Below are 19101 nucleotides of genomic sequence, written 5' to 3'. Positions count from 1 at the left end.
TTTTTAGAAAATCTACAATTTTAAAACTATACCAAAATGAACTGTAGAATTTAACAAAACAACATGAAATTTAAAATATTTAAGTCCAGGACCAATTCACATATTAAATGACTTTTATCTTTACCTTTATAATTTTTATTCAGGGTTAGCCATTGTATTAAATAACAGATCTTAAATAATCCTAAGATACAAACAAGGAAATATCTTACTCTACAGCTAATATGTGTGGTGTGTTTCCCAAAATATTATACACCCTAATAAACTTTCTGGGTCAGAGACAGAACAGCCACTAGATACAAGGCTAGAAAATGGTGGCACTCAGACCTTTAATCCTAGCACTCCAGAGGTAGAAATCCGTCTGGATCTCTGTGAGTTCAAGGCCACATTGGAAACAGCCAGGCATGGTGACACACGCCTTTAATCCCACAAAGCGAGCCTTTAATCACAGGGAGTGGTGGTAGAAAGCAGAAAGGTATATAAGGCATGAGGACCAGAAACTAGAAGCATTTGGCTGGTTAAACTTCAGGCTTTTGAGCAGCACAGTTCAGCTGTGAGCCATTCGGATATGAGGACACAGAGGCTTCCATTCTGAGGAAACAAGATCAGCTGAGAAGTTGGCCAGGTAAGGTTAGCTGTGGTTTGTTCTGTCTCTCTGATCTTCCAGTGTTCACCCCTATAACTGGCCTCAGGTTTCATTTTATTAATAAGAACTTCTTAAGATTCCTGCTACATCATGTAGTCATCTAGCTAGAACATTTACAAGGAAATAATGACACCCTGACTTAAAAGACTTGTTTGTAGTTATGACACTAAGGGTAAAGAACAAAATTATAGAATATTCAATCAAGATTTAAAATTGTTATTTTTGAAGACATTGTAAAAAGATAAGCTACAAAAAGATAAAATGAATGGCATATACTAATCATGGACTTATATCTACAACATATCAAGGAACCTAAAAATACAGTACACTGAGTAAATAAACAATTAAAAGACACAAAATAACCCACAAAGACTAGGGGCTAAGAATGGAATGTAGCTCCATGAACAAAGTTCTGGTTTTCATGCCCCAACACTGGGGGGGGGGGGAGAAGAGGATGGAGGAAAGAACAAAAGATGTGAATACATTTCAACAAAGAAGTAAGAGATTAAAAGGGAGCACATAAGAAGATGCTTACTTCCCAGAGAAATGCAAATTAAAACCACAAGAGGTACCTTTCACAGTTTAAGAGTTAAAAATTCATCTACCATATAATTTTGAGATTCTATGCACAAGCACTTAATCCTAAGAAATATGACATATTGGCCGGGTGGTGGTGGCACATGCCTTTAATCCCAGCCCTCTGGAGACAGAGGCAGGTGGATCTTTGTGAGTTCAAGGCCAGCCCAGTCTACAGAGTGAGTTCCAGGATAGGCTCCAAAGCTACACAGAGAAACCCTGTCTCAAAAACAAACAAAACAAACAAACAAAAGAAATGAAATATATGACTATAAAGGCCTCTGTGTGAATGTTCACAGTAGCTTTATTTATAATATCCCCAAACATAAACAACCCAATTGTTCATCAATGGATAAACAAATTGCAGTGTATCCATACAATGGAACATCACTCAGCAATAAGAAGAAATCAACTCCTGACACAGTCATATATCAGCCATAAGCCAAGCAAAGGAGTATAGGAGTTCACTTAAATACTGGAAAATACAACCATATTCATTTATTTTGGCTCTGCTGGACATCATTTGGGGCTTTGTGTAGGCAAGGCAAGTTCTCTGCCACTAAGCTTTACCTCCTGTCATATATAGTTTTTTAAAAAATGGCTTTATTGAGATAAACTCCCCACAAAATTCACTCATAAAATTCAATTGTTTTCAGTATGTTCAGAGTTGTGTAACTATCATCAGCACAATCAAATTCTCTTACAACTATAAGTCGACCTGAAATCGCTTTCCATTTTCCTCAAGTCCTTTGTTCTGAGCAATTGCTTATCTATTTTCTGCCTCTACAACATATCTTATATGTTATATGAAATGTAACTATAAACATAAAGCAGTGTTGTGATAAAGTTCTACTTCACACATTTTCAAGATTTATCCATGTGCTGGGCATAGTGTCTATGCCTATAATTCAGGGGCTAAAATGGCAGTATCACTGAGTTCAAGGCCAATTTGGGCTACAAAGCTAAATCCTGTGTCTCTCAAACAAAAACAGGAGGCATGCTGGGTGTGGAGGCAGGTGCACACACACACACACAGACACACACACACAGACACACACACAGACACACACACACACACACACACACACACACACACACACACACACACACACACACACACACACACACCCCTACCTTTAATCCCAGTACTCAGGAGGCAGAGGAAGGTGTATTATTACTCTGAGTTTGGTTCAGTCTGTTCTACATATTGAGTTCCAGGCCAGCCAAGGCTAAATTGTAAAACAGGACTATATAGTAAGACCTGGTCTCAAAAAATAGGGCTAGAAAGATGGCTCAGCTAGGACTTTCTGTCCTTTCAGAGGCTCAGAGTTCATTTAGTTCTTAATATTCACAATTGCCTATAAATCTAGATCCATGGGATCCAATGCCCACTTCTGGCCTTTAGGGGAGTCTGCTCATGTAAATGTACACACACACACACACACACACACACATACAATTTTCAGATTGTTCATAGCATGTACAAATATAACTGATATTTTATATACTTGTCCTACACCTTGCAAACTTGCTCAGTCATTTATAGTTCTAATAGTTCTTAATGGATTTGTTATAATTCTTAAAAAATGTTTCTGTTTGCAATGTGGAGCTTAAATCCAGGGCCTTGTGCATAGTAGACAAGTACTCTGCCTCTGAGCTATACTCCCAAACCTTAAAATTTTCTTTGTACAGATCACACTAAAATTCCTGTTTGTAGATGTAATAGGATCCGCAAACAGACTCAAATTTGGATAACTTCTGTTTTCTTTTTAAAAAATTTTTTTAAAAATCAATTTTTTATTCATTTTACACACCAACCACAGATCCCCCTCTCCACCTTCTTCCTGCCCCCCAGCCGTACCCTCCCAACCCACCTCCTTTAAGGCAAGGTCTCCCATAGGGAGTCAGCAGAGCCTCCTACATTCAGGTGAGGCAGGTCTAAGGCCCTCCTCCCTGTATCAAGGCTGCGAAAGGTATCCTACCATAGGCACTGGGTTCCAAAAAGCCCACTCATGTACCAGGGATGGGTCCCGATCCCACTGCCTGGGGGCTCCCCAGACAGTTCAAGCTAAATGACTGTCTCACCTATCCAGAGGACCTAGTCCAGTAGCATGGGGGCTCCACAGTTATTGGTCCACAGTTCATGCATTTCCACTAGCTTGGCTGGCCGTCTCCGTACATTTTCCCATCATGATCTCGATGTCCCTTGCTCATAGAATCCCTCCTCTCTCTCATCAATTGGATTCCTGGAGCTCGGCCTGTCACCCAGCTGAGGATTTCTGTATCTGCTTCCATCAGTCACTGGATGAGGGTTCTATGATGACAGTTAGGATACTCAGCCATCTGATCTCCAGAGTAGGCCAGTTCAGGTACCCTCTTGACTACTGCCAGTAGTCTAAGGTGGGGATATCCTTGTGGGTTCCTGGGAACTTCCCTAGCTCTCTGTTTCTTCCTATTCCCATGGTGTCTTCATTAATCATAGTACCTCTTTTCTTGCTCTCCCACTCTGTCCCTGTTCCAGCTCAAACCTCCTGTTCTCCTATGTTCTCATCCCCCATCCCTTGCCTTCCATTACCTCCCGTCACCCCCAGTTTGCTCATGTAGATCTCATCCATTTCTCCATCACTGAGCTATCCACGTGCCCTTCCTAGGATCCTCCTTACTAGCTAGCTTCCCTGGAGCTGTGGTTTGCAGCCTGTTATCCTTTGTTTTACATTTAGTACCCACTTATGAGTGAGAACATACCATGTCTGTCCTTCTGAGTTTGTGTTACATCACTCAGGATGATATTTTCTAGTTCTATAAATTTGCCTGCAAATTTCATGATGTCATTTTTCTCTGTTGAGTAATACTCCATTGTGTATATATGCCACATTTTCTTTATCCATTCTTAAGTTGAGGGGCATCTAGGTTTTTTTCCAGGTTCTGGCTATTAAGAATAATGCTGCTATGAACATAATTGAGCATGTGTGCTTGTGGTATGATTGAGCATCCCTTGGATATATGCTCAAGAGTGGTATAGCTGGGTCTTGAGGAAGACTGATTCCCAATTTTCTGAGAAACAGCCATACTGATTTCCAAAGTGGTTGTACAAGTTTGCATTCCCATCAACAGTGTAGGAGTGTTCCCCTTGCTCCACATCCTCTCCAACATAAGTGCTTTTGATCTTAGCCATTTTGACAGGTGTACAATGGTATCTCAGTCATTTTGATTTGCATTTCCCTGATGACTAAGAATGTTGAGCAATTCCTTAAATGTCTTTCAGCCATTTGAGATTCTTCTGTTGAGAATTCTGTTTAGCTCTGTAGGCCATTTTTTAATTGGATTGTTCAGCATTTTGATGTCTAGTTTCTTGAGTTCTTTTCCCAGCCTTTTACTCTCAGGTAGTGTCTTTGAAGTTGAGGTGTGTTTCTTGTATGTAGCAGAAGGATGGATCCTATTTTTGTATCCATTCTGTCAGCCTGTGTCTTTTTATAGGCAAATTGAGACCATTGATATTAATAGATATTAATGACCAGTGATTGCTAATTCCTGTTATTTTTTGTTGGTAGTGTTGTGTGTTTCTCTTCTTTGGTATTTGTTGGTGTGGGATTATCTATTATCTGTGTTTTCATGGGTGTATCTAACTTCCTTAGGTTGGGTTTTTCCTTCTAGTGCTTTTTATAGAGATGGATTTGTGGATAGATATTGTTTAAATCTGGTTTTATCATGGAATATTTTGTTACTCCGTCTATGGCGATTGAGAGTTTTGCTGGATATAATAGTCTGGGTTGGCATCCATGGTCTCTTAGTGTCTGCATAACATCTGTCCAGGACCTTCTGGCTTTCAGAGTCTCCATTGAGAAGTCAGGTGTTATTCTGATGGGTCTGCCTTTATATGTTACTTGGCCTTTTTCCTTTGCAGCTCTTAATATTTTTTCTTTATTCTGTATGTTTAGTGGTTTGATTATTATGTGGCAAGGGGACTTTTATGGGGGGGGGGTGATCCAGTCTATTTGGTCTTCTGTAAGCTTCTTGTATCTTCATAGGCATTTCCTTCTTTAGGTTGGGAGAGTTTTCTATGATTTTATTGAATATATTTTCTGTGCCTTTGAGTTCGTATTCTTCTCCTTCTTCTATCCCTAAATCTAAAAATGTCTTTTCATGGTGTCCCAAATTTCCTGGACGTTTTGTGTTATGACTTTATTGGCTTTAGTGTTTTCTTTGACTGATGAATCTATTTCCTCTACGTATCTTCAACACCAGAGATTCTCTCTTTCATCTCTTGCATTCTGTTGGTTATGCTTGCATCTGTAGTTCCTGTTCATTTACTCAGATTTCCTATTTCCAGCATTCCCTCAGTTTGTGTCTTCTTTATTGCCTCTATTTCAGTTTTCAAATCTTGGACTGTTTCATTCATCTGTTTAATTGCTTTTTCTTGGCTTTCTTTAAGAGATTTATTGATTTCTTCCAATTTTTTGTCTTTTCTTCTAATTCTTTCAGAGAAATTTTCATTTCCTCTTTAAAGGCCTCTCTCATCTTCTTAAAGTCATTTTTAAGGTCGATTTCTTTTGCTTCTTCTGCTTTGGGATGTTCAGGTCTTGCTGATGTTGCACCGCTAGGTTCTGATGGCGCCATATTAGTTTTTATGTTGTTGACTGTATTTTTGCACTGGCTTCTACCCATCTCTTCTTCCACTCCATGCATGTGGTGTCTGTGTCTGAGGGAGCCTCTTTTGGTCCGACTGATGTTCTTGGTGTAATGGGAGCCCTTGGTGTAACCCGGGCTCTTGGTTCAATTGGTGCTGGTGGAGTCTTGTGTCTCAGGGAGCAAATTTTAGTTCAATGGGCATCAGTGGGCTCTCTCTCAGGAAGCAGCTATTCCTAATTGGTGCAGGGTGAGACCTGTTTTCTTGGCGATAGAGCAGGAGAAGAGGCAGCTGGCGGGTCCTTGAGGCTCCAATGGTTTAGGGGAGGGGCACACAATGTGCCCTTGGGGCCCAGGGGCTAGAGACCTGGTCTGCCCAGTCCAGAGATGGGGCCTTACCTGTCCCCATTCGGTGCAGGGTAGGCTTATGACTCTTGATTTCTGTTTTCTTTTGAAGACATTAATTATAACTTCCTGCTTTGTCTTAGTTTCTTTATCTAGTTTGTGTGTGCTAGTCACCGTCTTTTAGGTAGGAGCCTTTCTTAAAATGTATAGAGACCTGATCTATATCTATAAATGTATAAGTGATCTTAACAGTTAAGGGTTAGACACTAAAGGAGCTAGCAAGCCTTTCAACTAGTGGGTTTGAAGGGTAATCTGGTGGAGTCAGCTTTCTGATGGTGGTATCTGCACAGCTCTTCTTACAGGTGTTTTCTCTATGGCTATTCAGTTCTCTAAGAGCTGTCTTCTGATTTGTGTCAAGAAGTTATGTCTGTTATAGTGTTTGGGAACAGGATACAAGAAAGAGGTTGCATCTTTCAGTATGTAAACTTACCAAGCAAATAGCTTAGTTTTAGAGTCCCTGGACAGTGACACAGTCAGAGCTCAATAATCACTACATATAATTCTATTTAATTTGTATGTGTGTGTATATATATGTTTTGTGTGTAATGTGTGTAGATACACATGTATGAGTGCATGTGTAGGCCAGAGTTCAATGTTGGCTGTCTTGGTCGCTTTCTATTTTATTTTTTTAAGACAAGGTCTCTCATTGGTCCTAGAGCTCACTGACTTGGCTGAACTGAGTAAACCACATGCCACAGAGAACCTTCTCTATCCCCCCCCCCCCCCCCCCCCGCTGGAATTACAGGTACAAATGGCTGTGCCTTGTTCTTTTAGATGGGTGCTGAGGCTCAAACAGACCCTCATGCTTATGCAGTAAGGACTTTACTGAGGGAGCTTTGCTGAATATTTTCATGACGCAAGCTAAAGTCATCTCAGAGGAACTTCAATCAGGAAATTAATGCCTCCATAGGCAGACCAGTAAGACATTTTCCTAATTAGCGATCAATGGGGCTCAACCCATTGTAGGTGCCATCCATGGGTTGCTAGTGGTCCTGGGTTCTACAAAAAAGCAGGCTGGATGCTGGAGGGATGGCTGAGTAGTTAAGAATACTAACTGCTCTTTTAGGGACCCGGGTTCAAACCAGTATCCACATGGCAGCTCACAACTGTCTGCAACTCTACTTCCAGAGGATTCAATACCCTCACACAGACATACAAGAAGGCAAAAACACCAATGAATCAAAAAAAAAAAAAAAAAAGAAGGAAGGAAGGAAGGAAGGAAGGAAAGAAGAAAGAAAGAAAGAAAGAAAGAAAGAAAGAAAGGAAGAAAGAAAGAAAGAAAGAAAGAAAGAAAGAAAGAAAGAAAGAAAGAAAGAAAGAAAGAAAGAAAGAAAGCAAGCAAGCAAGCAAGCAAGCAAGCAGCTTGAGGAAGCCCTGTGGAGCAAGCCAGTAAGCACCACCTCTCCTTGACCAAGATCCTGGTCCATTTGTGTTCCTTTCCTGACTTCATTCAATGATGAACAGTGGAGGTATTAAGCAAAATAAGCCCTATCCTTCCCAACCTGGTGTTTTGGTCTTGATGTTTCATGGCAGCAATAAAAACCCTAACTAAGACAGGAGCCATTTTGCCAGCTCTATTAATTACTTTCTTGATAGCACAATACAATTATCTTTGGCTGTATTTGTTAATACAGTATTATCAAATCAAGGAATTTCCACTTCAGTATCTAAAGAAAATAACCTTTTTTGGGAAAGCATGTGATATAGCTGAGCATATGTGGGATGAAAGATTAGGCTCACAGTTTTTTTTTTTTTTTTTTTTTTTTTTGGTTTTTCGAGACAGGGTTTCTCTGTGTAGCTTTGCGCCTTTCCTGGAGCTCACTTGGTAGCCCAGGCTGGCCTCGAACTCACAGAGATCCGCCTGGCTCTGCCTCCCGAGTGCTGGGATTAAAGGCGTGCGCCACCAACGCCCGGCTAGGCTCACAGTTTTAAAACTTCTTTTAATGATTTTTCAACATTCTAATAAGGCACCTTTTGTATTACACCATATTATTCACTATGACATTAAAATATAAGCCAAAGAAACTTTTCAAAAAATGCTTCAATATTATAGAGATGCTGAATGACTTGATAGGCTTCAAGATTCTAGCTTTAAATTACAAGGACAACTTTTTTAGTAAGTTATAACATTAAATTGGACCTTTACACAAGGAAGGGGCAGTATGTTATAAGGAAGGAGCTACAATAAATAAAAACCGAGAAGGAAAGAGAGAAGGGAAAGATGGGAAGAGAGAAGCAATAAACTTTAGCATTAATAATGGGATAGTCTAGTATAACCTATAAAACAGAAAATTACTTCCATGCATAAGACAGCTGGAATATGCTATTGATAGGTTTTACTTTATATTTATTTAGAAAAAAATAAATACTTAATACTAGCAACTAACTAGCAATACTAATGAAGTGAGGTTAATATTTGGAATTTAGAATGAGCCTTTGTTAGACATCAAGCCATTATTACATGATATCAAGATGTATTTTACTTACATGGTTTTCTTCAAAGATATTTTAACTTTGGATTTTAAGAGTCCCATTGCTTTTAAAAATTACTCAGGAATTTTTCTTTGACATACAGCTACTATATAATCTCACAAAATACATTCCATCCAATTGTAGGAGAAAAGGTATTACTTACATTTTTCCTTATTACCATTGGTATTGTGCAAGAAGTCTCCATCAGAACGAGTTGTAGGGAAGTCATCTTCATCATCTTCTACCACTAAATAAAAAACATTTAAGGATATTTCAATGAAAACTGGCTTATTCTTATGTTCAACTGAACATAAGCTCTTATTCATCTTTTGTGTTTTCACTGGTTATCAAGATAAGCTTAATAACTATGTTGTGAAATGATATTAAGTATATTGTCATCTGTGGAATAGATGGTTATTGAATTATACCGTTTAGTCTTTGTGGTTTGAAAGAAAATGGCCCCCAAAAGAAGTGACACTAGTAGGAGGTGTGGCCTTGTAGAGCAGATGTGGTCTTTTTTTTTTTTTTTTTTGTTTTTCGAGACAGGGTTTCTCTGCGTAGCTTTGCGCCTTTCCTGGAACTCACTTGGTAGCCCAGGCTGGCCTCGAACTCACAGAGATCCGCCTGGCTCTGCCTCCCGAGTGCTGGGATTAAAGGCGTGCGCCACCACCGCCCGGCGAGCAGATGTGGTCTTATTGGAGGAAGGGTGTCACTGTGGATGTGGACTCTGAGATCTCATATGTGTTCAAGATACTGCCCACTTCCTGTTTCCTGCACAATGTAGGACTCTCAGCTACTTCTCCAGCACCATGTCTGCCTGCATGCTGCCATGTCCCAACATGATGATAATGGACTGAACCTCTGGACTGTAAGCCAGTCCATTAAATGTTTTCCTTTATAAGAGTTGTCATGGTCATGGTTTCTATTCACAGCAGTATAACTAAGGCAGTCTTCCTATCTCTTCTACCTTCACTAGGGTCATCTTATGACTCATTAATAATCCTGGAATGGTCTGGCAAGGTAAAAGTACTTGCCATCAGGCCTGACAAACAGAGTTCAATCCTAAGAATGGAAGTTGATAACCAACTCCCTCAAGCTGTTCTCTGTGCCTCAACACAGGCACTATGGTACGGGCATATCCACATACCTACCTACTTTTATATAGAGATAACAACAACAACAACAACAAAAATTGAAGAGGCTAGAAAAACTGACAGCTGCAAAGTGAGAGATATCTTCTCTATCCTCTGAGAATTCTCCAATCTATTTCTGTATATACAGGGAAAATAATACTTCTAGATGTGATGTCAATTTTCATTTATTCCAATGTGTATTTGTGCCTGGATATCCCTTTTAATTTCTCCAATGAGAAAAAAATCCTAAAGTTTGTAGGTTTTACATTCGTTTTACACAAGTATATATGTTACCAAATAAAGGAAATATGGTACTATCTCTTTACATTAATTTACCTTGCATCTTTGTTCTCACAGAACAGTCATTTATGCTAGCTAGTGAAGTCACAATGTGACTACTCTTAAATTAGTTCTCTGGCAAATGTTACAATGATGACCTTCAAGTACCTTCTGTTTTAAGCTCATTAGTTCACTGGCTAGGTTCTTTTGACATCTTCCTACATTAAAAAAAAATCCTATCAATGGAAAATTAATAGTTTATTAGCTACTCCCCTAACACTTCCTACAACAGATATTTTGTTACATTTGTTCTAGACATTATCTAGTCTCATGATTTGAAGGATGGTTTTTCTTGGAAAATTCAAATGATCTCTATAATTTCATTTTTTGCTGGCCTTTCTATTAGAAAAATTATTTAGACTCATCTGAGAAACAAAGAATATAATTTTATATTCTCCCTCTCTCCTTCCCAATGCTCTGATTCAGTAGAACAAGGGCACAGGGTATTGTAGAGATTAGGATGTAGCCTTTTAAGATACTCCAGACTGTATATCACAGTGATTTTCAGGCAGTACCCTGCTATGGATGGCTGCATTTCCCAAAGCGTCATTTTGCTCTATTTTGAGTGCAAATGCAGAATAATTCTGCATCTCAACTATGTATGTAGATATCACCATCTGTCCCACACAACGAGAAATAGATGGATAAAAACTTATAATTACAAGTAAAAAGGTCCTACCTACAAATATATCAAAAGCAGTCTGGGATCAGATGGTACACACAGAAAAACCAGGCCCATGAACATAACACACAAGCACACTAAAACAATGAAAGGTGCCACAACTTCATCTGGAAGCCATAAAAAAGAAAGCTAATACTATGATGATGATAATGATAACCCAATTGAACATTATCTGACCCCGATACATGGCTTAAAGGACCAACAGGCAGAGAATTCCCAAGTGTCTCAGAGACTTCTGTTCAGCACAATTCCTCCAATAAAGGATAGCAACCTACTCAAACTCTTTGTCTTTGTCCAGACCAAACCACCTGGAACTGGTCCTTTAACTCAATCTTGCAGCTGTACAAATATTGCAATTCTACAGCTCAGCCCTATAGCTTAGCTCTGAGGGCTTTCAGTAGTTCTCCAACTGGGTTCCTTAGTACTGGATCTACTTACAGTGACTTTCTTTGCATTCATAACAGGTCTCTGCCTTTACCTTTAGTAAGTCACCTTTGAATTCAGAGGCATTCTATGCTTACTGTAGCTATTCTATAACCTACACGCATAAATATATACACAGACACACATACAGACATATATGTTGGGTCTGTGATATGACAAAATATTAGCAATTAAGATTGGAATAGAGCTTGTGATTGCCAATGGCCAGTGTTGGAGCATGGTCCATGAAAGGAGTTGTGTGAGGAGAATTCTGAGTGCCTCTGAGAAAACTCCAAGACAACAAGACAAAAGTCATGTGACTTCAGTTTCTTCAAATCACAGAATTGGTCTTAGAATGTGTTTTCGTGTTCCTCTAAGGTGTAGCAGATAAAAGTGAGTTGACTTCAGATTACTCATTATTGCTGCTGTTGTTATTCAATTAAATATTTAACTATCCTTTATATATGCCTCAATAGAAAAACGGATGTATTTGTGATTGTCTACAGCTTGAACTCATGAGAACATTACTCAGGTGACCTTTAACTCCCAGAGTATAAACTGTCTGAGGCTCTGAATAAAGTGGGCTATTACATGAGACTTTAGTCTGTCTCATTTATCAGCTTCATTCTTCCAGGTCCCACCACTTCTATAGTGGTGACAGGCAGCTCTCAATGAAATCAGATGAATTAAAAGTAATGTGGCTTCTGAATTTGAATGATAACATTGTGGAAAAATAGAATATGTCCATTTGTTTCTGATATATTGGGTTCATGGCAGTATGATGAATTGTTTTTTTCTTAAGATCACCTATATGATTCAAATAATCATTGAGCAACCTTTTCAGTACTTAAATATTTCTTAGATACCAGTGAATTAAATATTTTCTCCAACTTCTAGTCTGTTGCCAGTACCTCACAATGTGACTGGGGCAATTAAGTAAATATGAGGTCATCAGAGGCTCTCTGGAAACACCCATGTGCAGAGATGATGAGAGAGCAAGAAGACAGCGCTTATGGGCCAGCAACAGTCCTTGAATGAGACTTTAACTCATCACTCTTGGGAGTAGTCAATACTGCCAACACTTTGCTTTCACAACTGTGAGAAAATGAAACTTATTTAAGCCATTCAATCTTCGGTACTTTGAACTTTGATAGCTTTTGGAATAGTTAACACATATATACATGGTAAGTCTATTATAAAATTATAACAGATAATATCAAATACCTAAAAGACTTCATGATAAATACTATAAATAATATAATAACTAATCATGATGACATTCTCTTGAAATGAGTTTCTCTCTATTCTCCATGCTTGACCAACAGGCTCATTCACGGATTCTCAGATTACTAGAATGACTTACATCAGGGTTTTTTTCTATCTTTAGCCTTTTACCATTCTAATTAACATTACAATCATCTGCAAGTATTTTTTTTAAAAAGTTTAATCTCAATATGTACTCTTGCTTAAATAGTAACTTTTCAAATTTGCTGTGGATATTGCTCTGTATAAATAAAATGCTGATTGGCCAGTAGTCAGGCAGGAAGTATAGGTGGGACAAGCACAGTAGAGAATTCTGGGAGCAGGAAGGCTGAGAGAGGAGATGCTGCCAGCCACTGCCATGAGTACCAACATGTAAAATACTGGTAAGCCACGAGCCATGTGGCAAGGTATAGATTTACAGAAATGGGTTAATTTAAGATGTAAGAACTAGATAGCTAGAAGCCTGAGCCATTAGGCCAAACAGTTTAAATAATATAAGAGTCTGTGTGTTTATTTTATAAGTGGGCTACAGGACTGCGGGGGCTTGGCGGGAGCTGTAGAGAAATTCCTCAGCTACACAAATTTCTGATTAGATTAAATTCCAATGGTTCTTAAAAATTTAATATTCTCCACCTAATAGCTTACTAGAACCAAAAAGGGATTTTCAAACTTTTTTAAAGCCTAATTTTACACACACACACACACATACACACACATACACACACATCCAATGGAAATAACAAATAACAGTTGCTCTTGCTAACAGTGACCTCTTATCTCCTGAATAAAATCTTTGAGTCACTTGAAAGCACTTTTCAGGGTCTATGATATAGTCTACGTGCATGCACCTATGTGTGTGCTGTCTTCTACTGATAAACAGTGTCCATTGTCTCACAGATTTTGTTCACTTTTAAATATTTGTGGTAGAGGATAAATTTAGTTATTCATCCTGCCCAGGAACAAAAAGCCATATTCTTCCAAAAGTATTTAATTTTGCCTAAATTAAATAGTCTTGAAGTTATTATTATCTTCCCCCACCCCATCTTTTTCCATAGGGATTGAAACTAAAGTCTCATTCATGCTAGGCAAATACTACTTAGCCCGTATGCTTGAGGAGGCCGGAGGTCCATGTCATATCTTCCTCAATCACTCTCTGTAGTATCTTTTGGGACAGGGTCCTTCGCTGAGCTATTTAAAATGTAAAGATGGGCTGGGGCTACAGCTAATGGACAAGATTTCTGCTCCTAGTGAAGATGAATAATAGACTGATTTTATTCTTTACCATAAATCCTAAAAAGTGGACAGAGTTTATGAGACAATGGACACCTGTTCTTAGATAACAATAAAGGAGTGATACCCAAGGTTTAGAAACAAATGCTGTAAGCTTTATGATTGTTCCAGCCGCCTGTGCATTCAAGACAGGAAACCTAGCAGACTGCTGAGGTGAGGTGCAGCTAAGACAACACAAAGGTTTTCTTTTCCAAGGAGATGAGAAACAAGGAGAGGATTACACAGACACCACCAGAAACCAGCAGGTGTTTCTTTTGAGGCCTCAGCAGAGTAACGAGAGTACCTGCACATGAGAGACTACTGACAGCAGGGAAAACCTTCTGGAGAGAATTCAGGGAGTAGTACCCCGCCTGACCTTATGTAGGAAGGTAAGGAAAGTTACTTGTTCCCACAGTGCAGAATGGAAAGCCTCAGAGTTTACAGGGGACCGATTAGGAAATTCAGAGAAGTCTTGCCTCAGTAGTGGGGCAGACTAGAAATACACTACTGGAAGCTTTGGCTCCTACACATGAAGTGCTATGATGGTATTATTTTGAAGGCAGAATTGTGGTAAGTTACATATGCATAAACCCCAAAGTGGCCATCAAATCACAGAGTTAGAGCTAAAACATGAATAAAGGAGAAAAAAATAAAATTATAAAAAAATTAAGTACAAAAGGTAGCGAAAGGTAAACAAAAAACAAAGACGACAAAAAGAATCTGAAGTCCAACACATTTCCTAAGGCCAAGAAACTCAGTCATGACCAGCAATGCTCTTCTACGAGGGGTGAAGGCAGGGCTAGGTGCTAATATCGCTGGGGAGGTCATGTTCACCTTCAGAGCAAATTAAGAGAACTCAACATGTGTTGACATCAACAATATCTTCAGCACTAACAAACGGGAAGCAACTTTAAGCCTCAAATTCAAAGCTAATTGAACTGGGTGGTGGCACACACGCCTGTAATCCCAGCACATGGGAAGCAGAGGCAGGAGGATCTCTGTGAGTTTGAGGCCAGCCTGGTCTACAGAGTTAGTTCTAAGACAGTCAAGGCTATACAGAGAAACCCTGTCTTAAAACAAAACAAAACAAAACAAAAAACAAAAAAACCTAAAGGCTTTAAAGCTATTCATTCTCCAAGTAAAAATAGTGGTAATAGCTTAATTAACCTTTATCCCTTTGAAGTTCATCCTTGGAGACAGCATCAGCGCAGACATCAAAGTACTTCTGGAGAGTATCCACTTGTCTACATAAGATGTCTCTAAAGGTTTCCATTTCAGCCAGTTTCTCACGTAAACTGTGTCCTTTCTGTAAAACACAAAGCAGGGGGTGTGTGAGTCAAGTAAAACAGATGCAGACTGTTGGCCCTATGGTGTTTAGTCACCTTTTAGGCTGGCATCCTATCATCGAGGGAATGGGATAACCAGAGCTGTGAATTTCAAAGTGATATTCCTAGGAACAGGCTTGAAGAGACACTGACAACATATAGATAATAGGAAAGCAATTCTGCCTGATAATCTGCTAACATAACAACATTTTCCTATAAAACACCGTGAAGAGACACAGACAGACTTTGAAATGGGCAAATGTATTATTACTGGATGTAGTTTACTAGTATTGATGAGGTTGTCAGGGAACCCCGAGGGGAACATGATATCAGACTGCACAAGTTTTTCCTTTTCATTGCATATGAATTATTTTACAAGTCTTTTAATAGAAAATCCAATAGTGTTGTGTGTTTTTTGTCTCAAGAGACACAAATGGACTTTGACTTGTGCAGAAGCATTGATTATTTTTTCAGTGCTGGTGATTAACCCCAGGAATTTTGCAGGTTAGCCAAGGGCTCTACCATTGAGCCACATTCCTCAAGGCATTGACTATTAATCTGCAGATGCTGGCCAGTTTTTCATCAGCAAATCATTTTAATATTCTCCAGATTCTCTTTTGAACCAATCTGAAATTTGTACCTTACCTCATTAATGAATGAAGATAATAAAATCTCATGTGTTCATTTTATATTTGTGTATGTCATGATTTCATCCCTTAAAAACTTACAACAACTTCAAGTAAATTACATTGCGGAAAAGTTCTTTTAAGAACCTATCAAGGGCTGGTCAGATGACTCAGAGGATAAAGGCACCTACTGCCAAGCCTGACACCTGGACTTTACCTCCTGGGACCCACGTGGTGAAAGAACAGAGCCAATGCTACTAACTGTCCTCTGAGTTCCATATGCCCATTGTCTGTCTGTCTCTGTCTCTGTCTGTCTCTGTCTCTCTGTCTCTGACACACACACACACACACACACACACACACACACACACACACACACGTAACCTAAGTTATTTATCTAATACTAAACTTACATGACATTGCCTCAAAGCATCATAATCACAAACCTTGAATGAAGACGTGGATGTAGCAGAATAGCCACTTGCTCCAGACACCAGTGACACCATGGAGCCATGTCTACGCAAACTGGACTCAGATCCATATCCCGATTCAGTCTAAAAAAGAAAGTAAAGTCTACATGAAAAAAAAAAATAAATAGAAATATTTAAGAGGATGCAAAAAATTAGTAAGGTTATTATAACAGTAATTACCAATTTGGATTTACATAAGAAATAGCTAATCTACTGATGCAAACAATACCTTTCAATTCACCATTGACATTTTAATTTAGAATGCTACATGTTACACTAGCAGGCTAACAAATTATTTAATAGTAGGCTCTAACAGTCAAATAGTGGTCAGCAGAAACTGGGGAAGGGCTTCAATGAGGAAGATGAAAACGCTGTGGAGCTGATTGAGAAACAGTGTTGATATACTTTTGTTCTTTAAAGGCCAGTCATTTACCCTAACACAACTTAAATAAACTGCTCCAGTGAAACTGTTCCTATTATCCCAGTTTGTATTTATTTTCTTTTAAAAAAGGTTTTGTGTTATTTTTAAGTATGTGTGTGTCTGTGTGTGTGCATACTCTTGCGTGTCTGTACGTGCACATGAGCTCAGGTACCCACGATGGCCAGAGGCTTCCAATTTCCTGGAATGGTGGTTGTGTGCTGCCTCTCAAGTGTCCTGGAAATTGACCTCAGGTCCTCTGGAAGTACAGTAAGTGGTCTTATCTGCTGAGCCATCTCTCCAGCCCCATCTCTGTATTTTCAATCATTCTTATTACATTATAATTATAGGTTTAGCATTGAATTATAATAGCTTATATTTAAAAATTGTTACTTGACTTTGATCTTTCTGAAAGCTGATTGTAATTGTTCATTTTTTTAGTAACCTTGATAGTGCAACTTTGCTGGTCCATTATATCATAGAGGGTAAATAGGACCTCCTGGGTGTTTGTGTACAGTCCCAACACTGTCATTATACATTTTCCCTCATTTTAATGAGCTGGATACCTTCAGAATATCCATTTTATATTCTATTCTCAACCAAATGCACTACTAGTAATATCGTCAAAAGAAGTCAGCTATCTGAAAATTTTCCAAGTCCCTGAAACCAAAGATTTTGGATCCAACTACAGTGAATCATGTATGGAGAGTTGGCTCAGTGGTTAAGATCACTTGTTGCTTTTGCAGAGGACTCAGGTTGATTCTCAGCATCTACATGGTGGCTTCATAACACTCTGTAACTTAAGGCTTGGGGTATCCAATACCTTCTTCACATGTGGGCACCAGGCATGCATGTGGTGCACATACTTATATGTAGATAAAACACTCATACCCAATAAAACAGAATAAATCTATTAATAAAATAAATTATAGTAAATCAAATACCTTTGTTGAAAAATCCAGGCATCTGTACCATATCAGTGCTGGAACATCACATTGCACATATTATGGTATTAAACAAGTGTTTATATCTAATAGCTGTACTTTGTTTGAATGGAGGAAAATCATATAGGCTTTTCAAACATTAATGCTTGGAGAAAAGTACTGGAAGCAAAGGAACAATAGCTATAATTTATATCATTTAATCCCGTCACTAAATTTCTTTTCCTTCCCTACCTCCTCTACCTTCCTTTCCCTTCCTTTCCATTGAGACAGCGTCTTGTATGGATTTCATATGACATGCATGCACGAATGCACAGAAGCACGCAGAGAGCAAAACTTTGATGACAGGGGATGTCAGGGTACAATGTAAGTAATGACTAAAAAAAAGGTAGAAAATTTCAGGGATGTCTATTTGTCTATATGCAAACTCCGAGTAAATTAAAAATCAGTGTAATTTGAGAATATAAATGTACTCATAAGCCTTTAAGCTGATTTCAGTATCACAGAATCACACCAAAAGGGATCTGTAATTTCAGCATCATACAGTTCACCGAGGAAGACTTCTTATCTTATAATGAGGTCTACTGGAAGTCCTACAACAAAGGTGCTCTGGAGGCATTTTCATTTAAAGTGGCTAAACTTTTTTCTTCTCTTTTTACAAGAATGCTAACTTGTAAATTTAGTATTTCTACATTTTAATAGTATGGGTTTGGTAATTGCCAAGGACTGCAATTAGAAATAGGAAAAAAATCTCTCTGTAACAGCCAAAAAAAAATGCAGGACTTTTAGAAATTAAGTATCTCAGATACCTATGTGAGATGTGAAATTCATTTCTAAGCAGGAATTAAATACAACACAGTTCTCTACAATTTAAAGTCCAACTTAGAGATACTTAAAACTGACTGTAGACATTTTCATTTAAAATATTCAAAATTCAACAACTTGGCCTTGAAATGTAAATGCATCTGCTCTTCTCATTTACTTGCTCACACCCAGAAGTCTGGTACAAAAAAGTAGAAGTTAGTGATTGATTTAAAGGCCTTGTAACAAATCAAAACAAGGAAAGCTTTACTAACTGTTTCTTACAATACAGCTTTTTATAGTCTCTCTTTCTCCAAGTTCCAGTATCTTAAGACAGGCAGCACCATTTTATTACAATGGCATCATAAGGCAGAATCCTTTACAGTATTGACACAATATATGCTATGTCATGGATAATAAATGGATGCTCATTATCAACAGCGTATCTCTTTTAACTCTCATAGTTTCCATTAAATAAATTCCATAATAAATTACAGAAATCAGTCCAAGGAAAAAGAAAATCTAGTAAACAAAGAAATCTCAATTTCATTGTTACTCAGTGTAAATAACGAAGAAGACTCATTGCTTGATATCTGTAACTGTAATAGTTTTAACAAAAATGAGAGCTGCAGAATATCAACCACAGTCCCCTATTAAAAGCATAGCTAGACTGCCACTTTAATACACAT

At 38.4% G+C, this 19101-nt stretch overlaps 1 protein-coding gene across 2 annotated transcripts in view; it reads right to left on the bottom strand.

Moving 5' to 3' along the window:
- Cert1 (ceramide transporter 1) overlaps positions 1-19101 on the bottom strand; it is a 111651-nt gene that overhangs the window by 31507 nt on the left and 61043 nt on the right. For both annotated transcript variants that reach the window (XM_006985752.4, XM_006985753.4), the window contains exons 4-6: positions 16229-16336; positions 14999-15137; positions 8886-8969 (exon numbers count right to left, since the gene is read on the bottom strand). In XM_006985752.4, the coding sequence (XP_006985814.1) occupies positions 8886-8969; positions 14999-15137; positions 16229-16336 (331 nt within the window). The remainder of the gene's footprint in view (positions 1-8885; positions 8970-14998; positions 15138-16228; positions 16337-19101) is intronic.

This window comes from Peromyscus maniculatus, chromosome 15 (genome assembly GCF_049852395.1).
Source record: "Peromyscus maniculatus bairdii isolate BWxNUB_F1_BW_parent chromosome 15, HU_Pman_BW_mat_3.1, whole genome shotgun sequence".
Classification (NCBI taxonomy): Eukaryota; Metazoa; Chordata; class Mammalia; order Rodentia; family Cricetidae; genus Peromyscus; species Peromyscus maniculatus.
This window is presented reverse-complemented; position numbering and strand designations above follow the sequence as displayed.